Consider the following 16,118-nt stretch of genomic DNA (forward strand, 5'->3'; position numbering starts at 1 on the left):
AAGATAATGCTACTTCGTAGTGTCAAATCCTAATCAAATCACTTTCCGGAAGATGTTGATGACTTATCATTCATTTGAGGCATTTTCAAAAGCGAACTCAATTGGAAAAGAAGTGGCAGAGGCACGGGTGAATGGTGGGTGTTTTCCTACAGCGCCGACTACCTTGTGATAGCCGACCCTCAAAGCAGAAGGGGGGCTATGTAATATTTTGATCCTTTGTTTAACTCTTCTAGGGCACTTTAAGCTTCGCGATTGCATTTGCCCCATTCCTTCTGTATGTCGTCACTACATTTACTGCACTAGCATTAACAACTACTTTCGTCTTCAGGAAAGACTCGGAAGCTAAAGTATAATCACCTACCGTATTCAGGGGTTGAGAAAAAGCAGGGAGATTCATTTTAAGAAACATTGAAACTAACTTCTTTTTAGTACCGCCATGGTTCAAATTGTTAAGGTAATGCATAACTTTGGAGACAAACTGTAAGGTAGAGACGTTTAGAAAATCAGAAGCTAACCACACCTATTTGCAGAGAATCAATCTGATATACTGTTGAGACTGCAGAATACCTTGTTCAAAATTATTTCCGACGTCCCACATGGAGTTGAAAAACAATCCATAAATGGTGAAAGATATCCACAAACCATGCATGTACCTCTATCTGTATGCTTTGTAAAAGATTTTGCGCATAGCGTTAACTTGACGGACCTAAACCTCACCATTTAAAGGGAATTTTACTACTGATAGTGTGCAATTATCGAAGCCAGAATCAAAAAAGGAGATGTTCATTTACTGTAGGCTTTTACAAGAAGGTATAGAGCAGGTGACATTGTTTATTTGCGGTGGTAAACTAACTTGAGTGATGACAGAAACTCACCCTGACCCAATGTCAAAAAATAATGATGATTTCATCACTGTAGCACGAAGTGTGAACGTCGAACCATGTACCTAGCCAGGGCACAAATTGCGTGGCTTTGTAGTATCTCCAATTTACAACTAACTCATGTGACTAACATCAAAAATTACTGGTAAAACACACAAATTATGGTTCATAATGTGTGGAATTTGACTAGAGAAGTGTTTTAATTCTAGTAAAACACCTAAAGGAAAAACAAAATTATACTTGTATTGATTGATGATACCATGGAATGGGGAAATTTGACCTATTTACTTGAGTTAGGGATTCATACTTCCCCCAGAAGCTGAATGATCCAAAAACCGATGAAAGGAGGAGGAAGTAAGAATGCGAAGAAGGAAATTTCCCAAAAAGGCCTGACGACAATGAAACTGGAAGAGGACTCTATTTATGCGTTCGTGAGTACGTTTTTGTGATTGGCACAGCCTCATGCCAAAGAGTATTCAAAAAAACGGAAAAAAATCTTGCATCGTCGAACATTCGCTGTTGCATGGGCTAAGCAATGTAGCATACTCACAGTCTGGCTAAATCGAAGGCTCGGCTTAATTCCACCTTGAAATCGCCTCCTACTTCATCGTAGTACTCATCCACGGGTGGATCGTCGGCAGCTGCTCGAAAAATTACGGCATCGACGTTCTTTGGAGGGCATTTCTCAGACCGTGAGACCTCCACGTTCGCCATATCCATGGCCCAAAGACTCAATTTGAGTTGACGTTGTCGACTTCCCCCGTCAGCGGTGGACTCAGAGGAGGGATTACTGTCACCAGAATTGTTGATAACGTTCGAAAAGTTATTCTGCGTTAGATTGGTGAATGCTGAAGGCGCAGAAGGTGAGGGATGGAGGGCGTGATGTGGCTGCCATTTGGAGGGGCTTATCTGAACTGTGTGGGGATCTACCGCGTCAAAAATCCATACCCGAAAGCACCGTCCATTCTAGAGGAGAAAGAGTACATAAATAGAACTTGTGAAATGGTTGCATAAGGCATCCCTGAAAAGAAAGGAATTTCGCTGTCCTTGCTAATCAGACTATTTTTCATGCTATGAGCAACTTGGTATGTCTTAATAACCTGTATTCCTTTTATATTACCAAGAACATAGTTTCCTATTACCACAAATGGCCATATTTCCACTCATAATCCCTTTATCGCCGATAAAACAAAACAACTCATGGGATTGTCTTTTTACTCCGACACATTCTAGACGTGTGAAGATAAAGTGATTCTCAAAAGAGCTTTATGAACTATTTAAAAGCGCGGTTTCCAACATTTTTTGGACAATTTTTTTACCGAAAACAGCGGTTTTTGGAAATGTTCGGAGGTGTGAACGTGTAGTGTATGACATTCAATTACCAAAATGTGACGCACATATTTATATTTCCGCTTTTCACAGAGACTGGAAGTTTTCTGTCAGCAAATCACATAACAATAGGTATTTTAGTGGGTTTGTAATTACTTTTTTCTGGGCGCTTTGATGGGGTCACAAATTAAGTAATAAAAAACAATAGCTGGAAAATATGCTTCAGATTTATAAGTGAAGTCTAAATAACAAATCAACAGGTGTATCGCGCTACGGAAGCAATGTGGGAGTACAGGTTGCGCAAGGAATCTTGACTGAAAGAATATGCTAAACTGTACACGGATTGGAGCTAACAAAAGCGTCTAAGGTCAACTCACTCCCGCGTCATACATTTGGCATGCTCTAGCTTGCCAAATGTGATTTCGGCATGCGACATGCCCTTTATCTGCCCCCTCGCTCTCTCACACTCCAGCTCTACCCCATACAGATACACACATACACACACACAAATGCATACGACTGCTCGTTTTACTGCCGTCATGTCGGGCACTGCTGAGCCATAGCTCAAGTTATTTGAAAAGAAAAAGCGAACTTGTATGCTGACAAATGGACAGGCAAAAAAGTTACTCAGTGGGTCAGTAGGACTATGCCAAGTATAGAGAGGTGTTTATCCATTCCGAAAAGAACCCTTCCTAGCCTGGCTTAGGTTTCTCACTAAGGTAAATGCAAGGTAATGCATTATAAAACCCGTGATCTTTTTCTATTCAAATTATGCACGCTGACACCTCAATGTAAAGGGGAAGACTCACCGCCAAATGGAATCTATCGCGGTAGCATTGTCTCTGCAAAACTTCCTTCAATTTTGTAGCTCCAGGTCCACTGAGAAAAAGCATTAGAAGAGGCTTTGAGGGTAAAGTTGAAGAACTCTCGGGCTGTGTGTTCCCTCGAAGTGATTCAAATGCCTCTACAGTTGTAGTAGGAGCCAGTGGAATGGCTGAGGTGTGCGGCTGGTGGACGATATGTGTCATTCGAGATTGTGATGGCGTTGGCAGTTGCAGCAGCGGCAACTTTGTGTTAGAATTGATTGTTCGACAGCATATGTGTGAGGTGCAAGCGCCATTTGATGGCAGAGTTTCTAGAAGACGCGGGTTTTTTTGGCGTAGAGAGGTTTGCCTCTAGAATGAGAAATTTCCGTGATACTAATTACACGATTTTGTTAGAAAAAGGTTGTGTCAAGGATAAACTTACAGAGGAGTCCGAGGAAATGGCGATGGGTATTTGGCAACATGTTAAGTTTGAAGGTAGATTCTTTCCTTCTATGGGTAGGGCATAGGTCATATTCTCCGTTAAACTAAATCGATTGACAAGACGCGGAATTGGTCGGAAACTGTTCCGATCGGGTGGACTGGAGTTGGCGTCCGCGTAAATAGAAACCAGGGTGCCAGTACGCTTGGAATGGCTAGGCCAAAAAAAAATATTTGACAAAAATTGCTTACTCAAGTCCCAATTATGATGATAAAATGTCTTACTGAAAGTGAGCACCAGAGTTCATAAAGGATTGAGTGCAGATACCAGGTGGTGGTGAGTAAGGGAAGTATTTGCAATTTATTTCGCTTGATGATGAGGAGCACAAGAGAGCAGCAGATAAAAATGCTTGCTGGACGTTGACATCAAGCTTGGCCGATGTTTCTACCCTACAGTAGCGAATCTTCTTTAGTACCTTTGATCCCTTGTGCAGCAGACATTTAATAAACGCCTTATTCTCGGGAGAGGCAGCACAATCATGTTTGGATGATGCAAATACAAATGGAATTTTTCGTTTCCGCATCTCCATTATAGCTCTTTTTAAAAAGCTTTGTTGGGAAAGTGCAGCTTCACCTGTGAGAGTAATATCCAGCACAATAATAAAAGCATCGACGACAAAATCACACGGTTCAAGGATTTCTCGCGAATAATTCCACTCGTTCCCAACTTGATCTTTGCAAATATAGGCTGTTTTTGGTGACTCGACGTGAATCATGTTTGAGAAACACCTATCTATATAGGGTTCAGTTCCGAATGGAGTAAATAAGTGGTCATCAATAAAATCGCATTGCTCGATTATTCTCAGGCGATACCTTTTTGATTCATGTTGTATTATCCTGGAACCCCAATAAATCCATTGATCCCCAGCTATGATGCTCCCATAATAGTCTGAATTGCTTATAACAGAGAGATGATCCTCTGTGTATTGAGAACGGCTCATAAATCGATTAATTAAACATGACTTTCCAACACGATACTGAGGCGAATATTTTGGACTACAATATCCAATGGTAGATACGTTGATGGTGATAGGTAATCCGGCGGATGCTTCGTGCATTTGCAATACAAATGACTGTGCTATTATAAAATTCGTGAAAACGCGCAGGCCACAATTCCTATACGAATGGCGCGCCTTACAGCCGATGGGATATTTGGTTATGATTGGTCTTTAAATGACCTACAAATTATATTTTCTTACCACACCGTGCGAACGAACACATGCCACCTTTAATACCCAATATTTAAATAAAACATCTTTTAACGCTTTCTGCCTAAAATAAGGTAGATAAGTTTTTGTAAAAATTTTCCAATCCAACTTTTAATCACACTTTTATTATTAAAAGCACCCTTCGACATTTTGAGAAATCGGGTTTAAGCATATTTTTTGTATTATAGAAAGCAATTTTTTTAAGCTTTTACTTCTTGCCTGCAACTTTCCATATCACAGTAGAATCAGGTACGCCAGTTCTGAATTGAATAGCTTTTCTGACGAGCCCTCTCCCAAAAACTTTGAAACACTTTTGTTTTACAGCTTCTCAAGTTCCCCCCTAAAGCTGAAGTTGGACTTATTAACTATAGCACCTTGAGCCTTCCTTGAGGACCAAAAAAGATATAATAATTGGGTGAGATATACATATTGACGTATAGAACATTAATGGGCTACGGACATGGATCGAAGGCCAGCCCACCCGATATGGTGCAATGACCATATCAAAAGTGCCTCCTCATCAAAGCGAGAGTTATACAACCAACGTATTACATAGCTCCTCTCCACTGGCCTAAAAGCAGACTTCTGCATGGAAGGACGGAATTTAACACAGATTCGTGGGTGAAATGTTTTGCATCTGTTCCTCCTTGCCCAGTCATCCACCCAGGCCCGCTCCATCTAGCAGAGAAGTGAAAGAGGTATCGCAAGATCAGTTTATCGACAAATTTATGCAGGTACGGTAGGCAAACTCTGCAATAAAAGTATTCCAAATAGCTGATGAAAAGCAGTGTTTTAGTTATTAAGAGCATTCATGTAGAACACGGGAATGGGGTAGTTGCCGAGGGTAAACGTCAATTTTAGCCCTTTTGTTTGGAATCATCACCAATCCGCCCATCCGTAGCACGTGTACTTCTTACATCCCACTAAAAGTTGCCATTCAGCAGTAGAAATCAGGATAGATGTCCTTTGGGATAGGGTTCGCTTTCCGCTGCCACCAGTGTGGCGCCTCGAGACCTCCCTGAAGACGAAGGAAGACATGATACTCAGGCAGAATATCTATATTTAACATACAGAAGGTATTTGGGCTACTGGCATGGCCCTAAGCCTAGCCCATCCGAAGTGGTGCAATGACCAAGTCAAAAGGGGCTTTTCACAAAAACCGGGAGCTAAGCACCCAATGTGTTACATAATACTAGAAAAAGTTTGTCACTGACATTAAGTAAACCTGAAAGCCCATAAGCTTCATCTAAAGGCAATGCCATTAACCGAAAGCATCAACTGTGGAGGATGATGAGCGGAATACGAGGTTTTATTTATCGGTTTGTTTTAGTATAAAGGGCCACTTTGTCTTGGCCATTGTGCCACATAGAATGGACTGGACTCTGGGCTATGCTAATGGCCATATAACCTCCTGGCTTTCGAATATATGATCATATATATTATGACTGAGCGTTGTCTTCTTTCGTCTTCAAGGAAGTGTCGGGACGCTGCAATGAGCATGTAAAGTTAAATAGCATTTACAACTTTTACAAACCTGCTGAAACACAAATTTATTTACTAGCAGAAAGGATGTGGAAATTTTGTAAAGAAATTCCTTGACCGTTTCGAGCCTGGAAAAGAATCCTCTACACTGTGTGAGTCAGTATTTGATCTCGTCTGAGATTCAGGCATGAATGTATTTAATTGTCATAATGCTACTGCACCCATTTCTAAAATCTAGTCTTGGAACTTGGCTACATTTACTATTATTCTTTAAGGGGAGTGATTTTCGTATTACAAACTGCAAGATGGAGTGCTCAACTTACCAATTTCCTCAAACTTCGACATGTTAGAAAACACTACCTGAGGACGTTGCAATACAGGTTGACGTATTAGCATTTGGCTGTGATGCGAAATTAAGTTTACAAAAGGCGTAACTTTTCGCCAATTTGTTGGGAGGACTGCTCAATCACCATTAATTACCCGGTTATTTCAGAAAACTCCCGAATTAACAGCAGCAAACGGCCGAGTGGTATTTCTTTCCAGTTTACAATGCATCTTTGCCAATTTAGATTTATTTATTAAGAATGCAGTAGTTAATGTTCATAAATAATCAATCAGGATTTGTTAGAAAATCGGAATTAGAAAAGCTAATCGTCTTCTTCGATGGCAGTCTTTGCTGAGAGTTCTTTAAAATAGGCCAACAGCTCCGGCGTCAAAACGCTGGCCTGCGGAGTCTTCTCGATTGGGTGCAATTTTGAGCCATGTTGTACGCCCCAGTGGCTGTTCGGATGGTCCTACGATATATTTTCCAAAAAATAATTTAATCCATTTATTATTCAAAGACCTACTGTTATGATTTTCCCTAATGTGTATCCTTAATAATTCACAAATCATTAAAGAAGCCTAAGTGACACATTTCAATAGGATGTTAGTGTGTCAAGAGTCTCAGAGGCATGGATTTAAAATATAGGAATAAAGAGGGAGTCTACGTATTTCCTGTTATATGGATAATCCCTAATTACTAAATTTAGTGAATACGCAAGCTTGGAGTCAAGGAACAGAAAGAGAACGCAGTCCAACTTCTCACCGCAAGTGGCCTATCAATTTCCGCGTGCAGAAGCTTATTCAACATCACGCATTCATTATGTATCCTCTCATTCACAATTTCTCCATACTTCTTGGAGAAGTCATGGAGCATCGCAGAGATCTTCTGCTTCTTGACGCCACACTCTGGCACTCCAGAGAAGGCCGGCATTTTAAAATGCTCTTGTCGAATCTGCTGAACATGTAGACGTTCATGAGCCTGCATGGCTTCGAGGAGGAATGCTGCCGGAATTTGCATAGCCGCATGGCCCGCTAGAACTGCAGAGCGCACCTCTCTCATCTCCTCGATTGCAATGGCGCGTGTCAGTCCAGCATGGACACTTTGGAAGAATGTGGAGACCTTGGTATCTGCGTGGACTTCTGGCAAACTACTGCAGATATCGATGTCAGTAAGGTAACTGTTGGCGACGAGGCAGTCGCGGATTTCTGGATCCACCTTTTCTGTGGCTTCACGCATTATTTCCAGTGCCCCCGCTCTACAGCGGGGATCCCCTAGTCCCTGAAGGGTGAAGGGACTGTGGCAAAGACCGCAGACCAGTGGATATAGCGAACCATGGGCGCAGACGATGTGCACCTTATGAAGAAGGGAAAAAGTCTTGTTACTTTCGGTTGTGCTGAGTAGATTAATTTTGACAGTGTTATTACAAATATGGGTAGTGATGCATGCAGTAGTTGAATCGACCTCATCAAAGCCAATGGAGGCCTTAATAAAGTCACTTTGGTCAAGTTTCAGGAGTATAATTGCATAAAATTACAACTTTGTTCAGCATAAACAGATGCAGCGTACAGCCTTAAAATCGTCATTCTCTTTGTGAGAGTTGTGCAAAATGAGGCTACGCTAGCCTTTCCACGATCCCACGATTCCATTCCCAACAGAGTAGCACAGCGTAACTGCTCCTGCCTATAATGCACTCATAGCAAAGCTGTTTTTAGGGGCTCAGGGACCGAATGCGATCAACATTTGGTAGATGTGCATTTAAATAGAGGTTTTAATAAAAACACACCTGAAGCGCAATGAAAGACTCCACAACCCGATAGCACTGGAAGCAGGTTCGCATCGGGTCCACAGCTAACGCGAAGGATCCTCGCTTTTTGACACGATGGAGACGATCAGCGTAGGCGCTCATGTGGAGCTCCCTGATGTGTTCATTTAACATTAAATCAGATTCCATTGGGCCCTCAAGGCAGAGATGACAGAAGATTACTTCTTTGGTATCACGCTGAAAGGTGTCCTTCAAATATCGGCTAAAACTCCTAGACCATCTGCGCGATTCGGCTTTGGTGGCTCTCTGTTGGCTTCGCATTGAGTGGAGGAGGAGTTTGCGAGGGAGTGGAACCGGCGTAGCTTGCAACTGAAGGACATGGACGGAGACAGAATGATGATTATTTACAAGGAAGGTATCTCGTGGAATAGCCGAGTGTGGAATTCATTGCTGATAACTTACACTTCTACATCACTAATCCATTTGTACTTCCAATCGGTTTTAAATTACCGTGAAGAAATATTTTCTTGATGTTAATACAGGAGAAATAGACAAACTCTTTCCTGCTGACTTGGTGACATGGCTTCTCGACCACGTCTCAAGCTGCCCAGACATCTGGTATGCCTTAACATGGCCTTGAAAAGTGCAAGGCTCCAAATAATTCCATGTTATTATACTATTTTTGTTGGACAGGAAAGTGGTATCGGTAGCTAACCCATTGCCTATGTCAACTGCTCAAAAATAAGGTAATTCTTTATTTTGTTACCAATTTAAAGCAATTTTGCGGTTTTGAAATGCTATAGCACAAAAATACTGCACTTAAAAAAAGCATACTATTAGCTTCAACAGCATCTTACCCTGCGACCAAGACTTCCTCTTTGCGAAAATGATTCCGTAGTATCGTATAGCGCCCGACTGTTCAGGGGTGCGCCATGTTGCGAATTAAGAATAGTTGAAATTGATAGCGAATGTTCCTTTGACTTCTCCGAGCCTTCACCTTTCTCTCCCAAGTATTTGTTACCATGGTTGTCGTCATCTGCGTCAGGGCATTGTTTGTTGACGCGACAGCACAACTCAAGTGGATCCAGCGCCTCGAAGGTAAGTTTCATTTTCTCCAGCAAGATTTTATGTGACGTTGACTAAAAAGGGAGGATATAAGGTTTCTTCCTCTTTTTGTAAGGTTGCCGTTAAATTTTTGCCCAAAAAATAGTACAGCAAGGCTTATAGCACATGGCTGTAGTAATAAACTTGTTTAACACATCGTTTTGGAACCAACAGCGCTTGAGGCCCCGCGACTGTGCTTCCATTGGACGATATGATCACTGTGCCATGTCAGTAGCCCTACCCCATCTCTATGTCGGGAATGCATATTCTGCCCTATTACTATACCTTCCTTCATCTTCAGGCAAGTCTTGGGGTGCTATATTGACGGCAGTGGAAAGCGAGCCCGGTCCTAAAGTATAAATACCACCGTTTCTGTTACTAAATGCAAAGCATAACGGAAGAAGATTATATACTGCGTATGTGCGAATCTATGACGACTTCTAAAGAAAGGGTTGAAATTTGACTTCCACCATCGGCAACTACCTCAGTACCGCATTTTGCAGGATTGCCACTTACAAGTGGAGCAACACAGGCCGTGGACTACAAGAAAAGGTTTGTTACGAAGCTGTCTACATTACTTGCATGAAGATGTCAATTACGTAAACACACAATGCCTTCGTCACATTTACTGGGTTGATAGGTCCCAGATTTGGCTGGGCAACACTGACGTAGGAAAAAATTGACACGAATGAACAAATGCTAAACTGTATCTGCAAAAAAGCACTTTACTTTCCGTTCTTTATTAAATGACTGATTTCGACCAGAGTTCTTACTAATAGCGACGGGATTACGTAATGGCCCGCACATTCCCTCTCCCCAATACAGTTACCGGACAGGACAAAACTCCCTATCAGTGATATTGCGGTGAAATATCAAACCAGCTACATGCAAATTGGACGATTGACGCAGGTGACCCCTGGATGTTATTTCCATAGCACCAATTACTTTGTGTTAGCTGAGGGGAAAGGCCGACCAAGAGTGGTTGGGGTCGGGGCCCCCGTTCATCGGCTTGATTAAGCCATTTGCAAATAATGATGCGAATATCGTTAAATATTTAAGTATAAATCATGCTGATTTTGGATTTCTGGTTGTGTGTCACTTATTAGAGCAGAATTATTAGAAGGAATTGCACACTACAATAAGCAAATCATAATTCACGCTACTCATAAGAATTAGTAAAATACGAAACTTTGGCAGTCGATTATTCAAAATGGAACTTGAATGCTGAGTGCAAAAAAGAAAAGCGATCTCTCTACTAATATTACTGAGTGCATTTAGATTTGCCGAAAAATGGTTACCAATTCTATTCGAAACGCCTAATTTGGTAAATTTGGTGACCAAAATGTAAGTAGGAGTTTTTTCTTGAAAGAATTGTCTAGGCAACTGCATTCTTCCCATTCCAAATCATGCAGTAAAAATAAAAAACTGGGTAAGCTTTAAAGCTAAACTAATTGTATTATTAAAAAAAGTAAGGATGCAGACAGAGTTTTTTGGAATTCGCATTCCCAAGTTAAAGAGGGTGTTCAAAAGGTTTTCCAAAACAATTTTCCATCTTGAAAATAGCGAAACAGTAGCTAATGCCAATTAGGCGTGTCTAAGGCTGCAAGGTGGCTATTTCTGCCAAACACGTGAGTTACGACTTTTGGATTTGTAAGAGTTGCTAACTTATTGTGATCAGGCGTGTAAGTCACAATTTCCATTGTATCTGTTCAGTCAATCTTCACCGGGATGTGTACTCGGCATAGGGCTAAGATAAGGGCATTAATAGCCGCATTTTTATGATAGAAGTGGGAGAAGTGGTTGAAAACTTCCGACGTTCTGAGTCACATCAACTTACATTTCAGTAGCGTGTGCTTAAACAACTGATAAAAGAGCGCAAGTTAAAAGAATGGCATTTGTTTTAAAATAAGTCGATTAAAAATATAAAAATTTCTCTACTAAATGTTATATAACCCATGCAACACGTAAACTGAGAACACTGGAGCACATTTCATCATACCAATGCATCCTCCCAGCAAGATTAAAGCGATTTACCTTTAACAATTATTATCTTTGGAAAGGAGTTCCGTCTTCGTAGAAAGTCTTCGACCAGTCGCTATTATAGGCTTTACGACGGCACAGCAACTCAAGATATCAATTTAAATGAAACAACTAGAATTCCTGCTTCAACAGCAGCAGTAAAAGTTCGAGTAGGGTCAAATAAAAGTAGCTGGAATGATGAAGATCAATCTCTCTATGGAACAGTCAGCACCCTGAATGACAGAACCCAACGTTTCATCAGTTGACACACTGATTAAAAAAATCACATACTTCATACTTTATCTAATATCCAGTGCTGCGTATAAAATTTGATTCCAAAAGCACGATGAAAGCTTCTTAGGAAGAAGGCTCATTGAAAGAGTGACCACGCAAGTGCAAAATTGATGTAGCATAATACTAACGGTTCATCAGCTACTTTCCCTCCGTTAAACCATGAGGAAAAATGATCTTAGAAATTGTGCCAATTCTGCCAGCAATTCTCTATATCACAGGCAGACTTTGCGAGGACACAAAATTCACCTTTTGCTGATCCACCTCCGTGTTCAAATTGAAGAGCTTTTCACCAGGATCCTCACCAATCAGTGTTGGGGCGTCCAGCATTTTTTCAATCGGTGTCATCAACAACCGCTTCTCCTCTAAACTGCTCCTCTCCTTTACCAACCTCACAGCACTCCTTAGCGCCTCGATGCTTCTGCTCCTCTTTCTTCCACTATTAAGCAGCGAGGAACTCCACTCCTCCAACGAGGGCCTTCTGCGCTCTTTGCGATATGAAAATGCCTGCCTAATGTTCTCTCGCAGTTGTGGCTGCAGAAGGTAGTTCCCACCGTGATGACCAACCACATGAGCTATGAGTTGAGCCATACTAGAGGCGGTGAAGCCGCACCACATAGTATTGGGAGAGTAGGGACGGAAGAGAAGGGAGAAGAGGGTGTTGTGAGCGCGGTCCTTTTTTCGCAGCCAGATATCGCGAAGCATGTCATAGAGTTTCTGTGGGTTGAAGAGGCACCGACGGCGTGCGCTGGCACGCTGAGGACGCTGAGCAAGTCCTCGCGTGTGACTGATGGCAAATGTGGTGGCGTCATCACGATCTTCAACGAAACTGCGTTTGGGACGATGGCGCCAGTGCTCAAAAGGGAAGGCGGGTCCACTGCCCGCGCTTTCACCGGCTTTAAAGCAACACCTGGTGGTACACAAGCCCATGAAATATTGCTTAAGAGTCTGGCTTCTGCTCCTTGACTAAATAGCATATATTATTTAAAAAACGGAGTCCAATTGTCAATGTATAAAAAAGCAGGAAAATTTTGCTTGGAGGCTTAAGACTTGAGGTTCGGACACACCTATATGACCTCGTGACAGTTTCTGTCATAGGCGGGATCTTGAGCATACTTTTGGCGACAACCGTCTCATCAAATGACTGAAAAAGCCGGCCAATCACCTCCAGATGTGGCAGATGTGCCTCTCGCAGATGTCTATCAAGGACGAGCAGTTGGACACAGGGATCCACATTGAAGCTCTCCACATCTAAGGGAGTCATTCTAGCCTCGCAAAGCGGACATATTTGAGGTTTCGCTCCGGCACAGTGTCTTCCCACGGTGTGAACCATCAACGCCTCCGGAGACTCGAAATGACGACAATCGCAGAGCAGACAAACAAGTGGGCTGCCTTGTGCATTGTACTGATTAATTTCGGCTTCTATAAACTCCTCCAACTGCAGATGGAAAGTGAAGGAGGAATGATGATTCTTGTAACTTAAAATATTTTAAGGAAGAAAACTCAGGCAGCAATTTCGTGCTGACCCACAAATCTACCCATGCGAGTGTGGTCAAGACGTAAAGGTCCGCTACCAAGCATGAACCAAGTGGGAAAGTAGCTCCGTGCACAGCTTTATGTCGAACACATGCACATATTCTGCCGAAATATTGTCTTTAACAGTCTTGAGGGAAGTCTAAGGTTGCTACACTGTGTTGTTTGTATAGCATGCTTTCCCATTTCTTAAATTGGTGGTTTTTGATAATTTAGTTTCGTAATATCTTGTTTGTTTATTTAACTCTTCGTGTTGGTCACACGGGCACTTAACGTTCCGCGATTTCACCTCAGCTTGCCGACATGGCCTCCAGGCCATGCCAGTAATTCATTGGACCTTTTTTTCCGCAGTATGACTTCGTTTGACATCAGAAAAGACTCGAAAACCGAATTAGTGGCAGCGGTAAGGGAATTTGATCCTAATGGGAAATTACTATGATTTCCAATCCTGAATGCTGCGGATGGGAGAATCTGTGACGGCCTATAACAAAAGGGGTTAGAATGACATCTACCTTCAGCAGCCACATCAGTTCGGCGATCATCAGGAATGCTTTTGAAAGTAAATTGGCACTAGCCGTAATCGTGAACCGTCTGAAAATGCTCATTACGGAGACGTCTACGGTACCTGCATGAAGACGTGAATGAAGTGAACACGTAATACCTCCACCACCTCACCACTTGCTGGATAGAACCTAGATAGACATGGCTGAGCAGCACTGACGTGAAAACAAAGCGACAGAGAAGAATAGGCGCCAAATCTTAACCCCAAGAAACAACTTGAAACACCCTCCTTCACCAAACGGCTCTGCTTGTAGGTCAGTATTCTTACGACTAGCAAGGGCATACGTGATAGCCTACACACTCTACTTTCCTCAATACAGTTTTTAACAGGAGGAAACTCTGGATCCAGTGAAGTTGCTAAGAAGGATCACTGACGCTACAGTCAGACATGATCTTAATTAGGCACAAATTTGACAAATGATACTGTTGGCTGCTGGGTGTTTTTCCTACTGCACCGACTACGTTGTGAGGGCCGAGGCAGGAGGCCAACCAAAGGGAAAGCCGAGGGCAACGAGCAAAAGAATAGAGGGGCTACGTAGTACCTTACAATGCCGGCTGACAGAAGGGCTGAAAGGCTACTGGCATGACCTGGAGGGCACACCGCCAAGCAGAATTACAATGGCAGTCTCAAATGCCCGCGTAATTAAAACGAAGGGTTAAACAACTAATTATTTCCTGCCCTAGTGCTATAATTTCGGAGAAATATCGGGCACCACAGTTTTCGCTACAGTTTTGCTTATCAAATACGTGAACATTCATGGTACATCAAATTGAAAGCTAAGGCTAAAAACAGCCATAACTCTCACAAATAGTAGGCAAAATTTGATTTTACAAGTCTTTTCTGGACTATACATGATGTAGAAAAAGATAATTCCTGAAAGGTATTTGCTTCTATTTTACAAATGCAAAATATGGAGGAAAACTTCACTTTTACATAGCTTGAAAACTTTAATGAAAGTAAGTGCTTTATAGGTGGTAAACCTTCAACACTAGTCCTGAATGTGCAATCTAAATTACCCAATTATGCACATCATTTTGATAGAGATTTTTGAAATGTACGCATTACATTAATGCGTTAATCAAATTAGACCAAAATGTTGGATTAAATTTATGCTGCCTTACAATTTACAAGCAATCCCCTCAGCCTACCTGATTGGTGCATGAATGACCTTCATAAATTTCCGCTGAATCAACATTTTTCCCACAGAAAAGGCAAGTCGTGTAGTGTGCAATAACAGGCTTCATGGTAGTCACGTCACTAGCATCGCCCGCCTCATTATTGCTGTTCCGAGATATATCCCCCAGAGTCGACAGCTCATCCTCCTTCCATTCCTCCTGTTTTATCTCGTCACCAGCCTTGTTCTTCGTCTCCCCACTAGCGGCTAAGATGTGAGCAAATTGAGTACCACCAGGGTGGGCTGCTTTCAAAGTACCTGTAGTGATCGCTCCTTTGATCTCATATTGTCGAACCTTGTCGATAGCTTTTGACCACACTGCAGGTAGGCTGAGGAAGTGATGCTTCTGTGAAATGAGATGTGCTTGCAGAGTGGTAATAGAGGGGCACTCGAGACGGCAGAAAATACACACGAAGGAAGTGATGCCTCTCTGTAGCACATGCGGCCTTGCGAGGCGACGAATTTCATTCAACTCTGTGGCGTCTTGAGATTCTGCCATCCTCTCTACATCCGCATAGAGATGGAGCTTTCCGAGTGCATTGAGAACCTGACCCGGGGTGTTGCGACGGAGCGTGCGCTCAACAAGGATGATAGAACGATGCATCAGCTTCTCCTTCCTTTTCCGTCTTGATCGGAGAATCTCATCATTGCTTCGAAGTTCGGTAGGCTGGTAGACGGACTCATCATGAAAGTGAGAAATAGTGGGATTGTCCTTGGGATAAAGAAAGATGTTTTTTAACAAACGAATGAGGTATTTTCTCCCAGTATCATCGATGCGAAGAAGGAGACACCTATCCAATAGTTCTGCCTCAGAGAAGGGGAACACTGCGGCTTTTTGAAAAGCCATCGAGACAACCTTAAAGAGGTTCTCGGAGTCCCTATCAAGGGACGAAGTTCGAACGCATCGCGAGTCATTAACTTCCGATTGTGGGTGCTGTTTGAGCTTGCGGAGGAAGTGGAGGGAGGAAGCCTCCACAGCTGAATTGTTACGATCTTTAACGTGCTGTCCTGTCAATTTGCTGGACATTTTAAGCTATTCCATGCAAAATTAATGCCATAATCGATTTTTACAAGAGTAAGCAGAAAGCAAAATTTGAATTTTTTGACACATTGACCAAGTTAATTTTACTACCGACAAAGCGCT

At 42.3% G+C, this 16,118-nt stretch overlaps 1 protein-coding gene across 1 annotated transcript in view; it reads right to left on the reverse strand. All coding sequences in view use genetic code 11, as the record gives it.

Moving 5' to 3' along the window:
• The window catches only part of EGR_06024 (Rho GTPase-activating protein), a gene marked incomplete at both ends in the record, with an annotated part of 11,800 nt that extends 1,007 nt beyond the window's left edge, over positions 1–10,793 (reverse strand). The window contains 12 exons of the mRNA XM_024495273.1: positions 362–520; positions 568–659; positions 1,000–1,098; positions 2,024–2,145; positions 2,264–2,317; positions 2,367–2,451; positions 2,706–2,809; positions 3,740–4,592; positions 6,528–6,604; positions 9,058–9,109; positions 9,289–9,430; positions 10,533–10,793. Of these exons, the coding sequence (XP_024350357.1) occupies positions 362–520; positions 568–659; positions 1,000–1,098; positions 2,024–2,145; positions 2,264–2,317; positions 2,367–2,451; positions 2,706–2,809; positions 3,740–4,592; positions 6,528–6,604; positions 9,058–9,109; positions 9,289–9,430; positions 10,533–10,793 (2,100 nt within the window). The remainder of the gene's footprint in view (positions 1–361; positions 521–567; positions 660–999; positions 1,099–2,023; positions 2,146–2,263; positions 2,318–2,366; positions 2,452–2,705; positions 2,810–3,739; positions 4,593–6,527; positions 6,605–9,057; positions 9,110–9,288; positions 9,431–10,532) is intronic.
• Between the last annotated feature and the right edge of the window lie 5,325 nt (positions 10,794–16,118).

Source organism: Echinococcus granulosus (genome assembly GCF_000524195.1).
Source record: "Echinococcus granulosus chromosome Unknown EG_S00049, whole genome shotgun sequence".
In the NCBI taxonomy this organism is placed as follows: Eukaryota; Metazoa; Platyhelminthes; class Cestoda; order Cyclophyllidea; family Taeniidae; genus Echinococcus; species Echinococcus granulosus.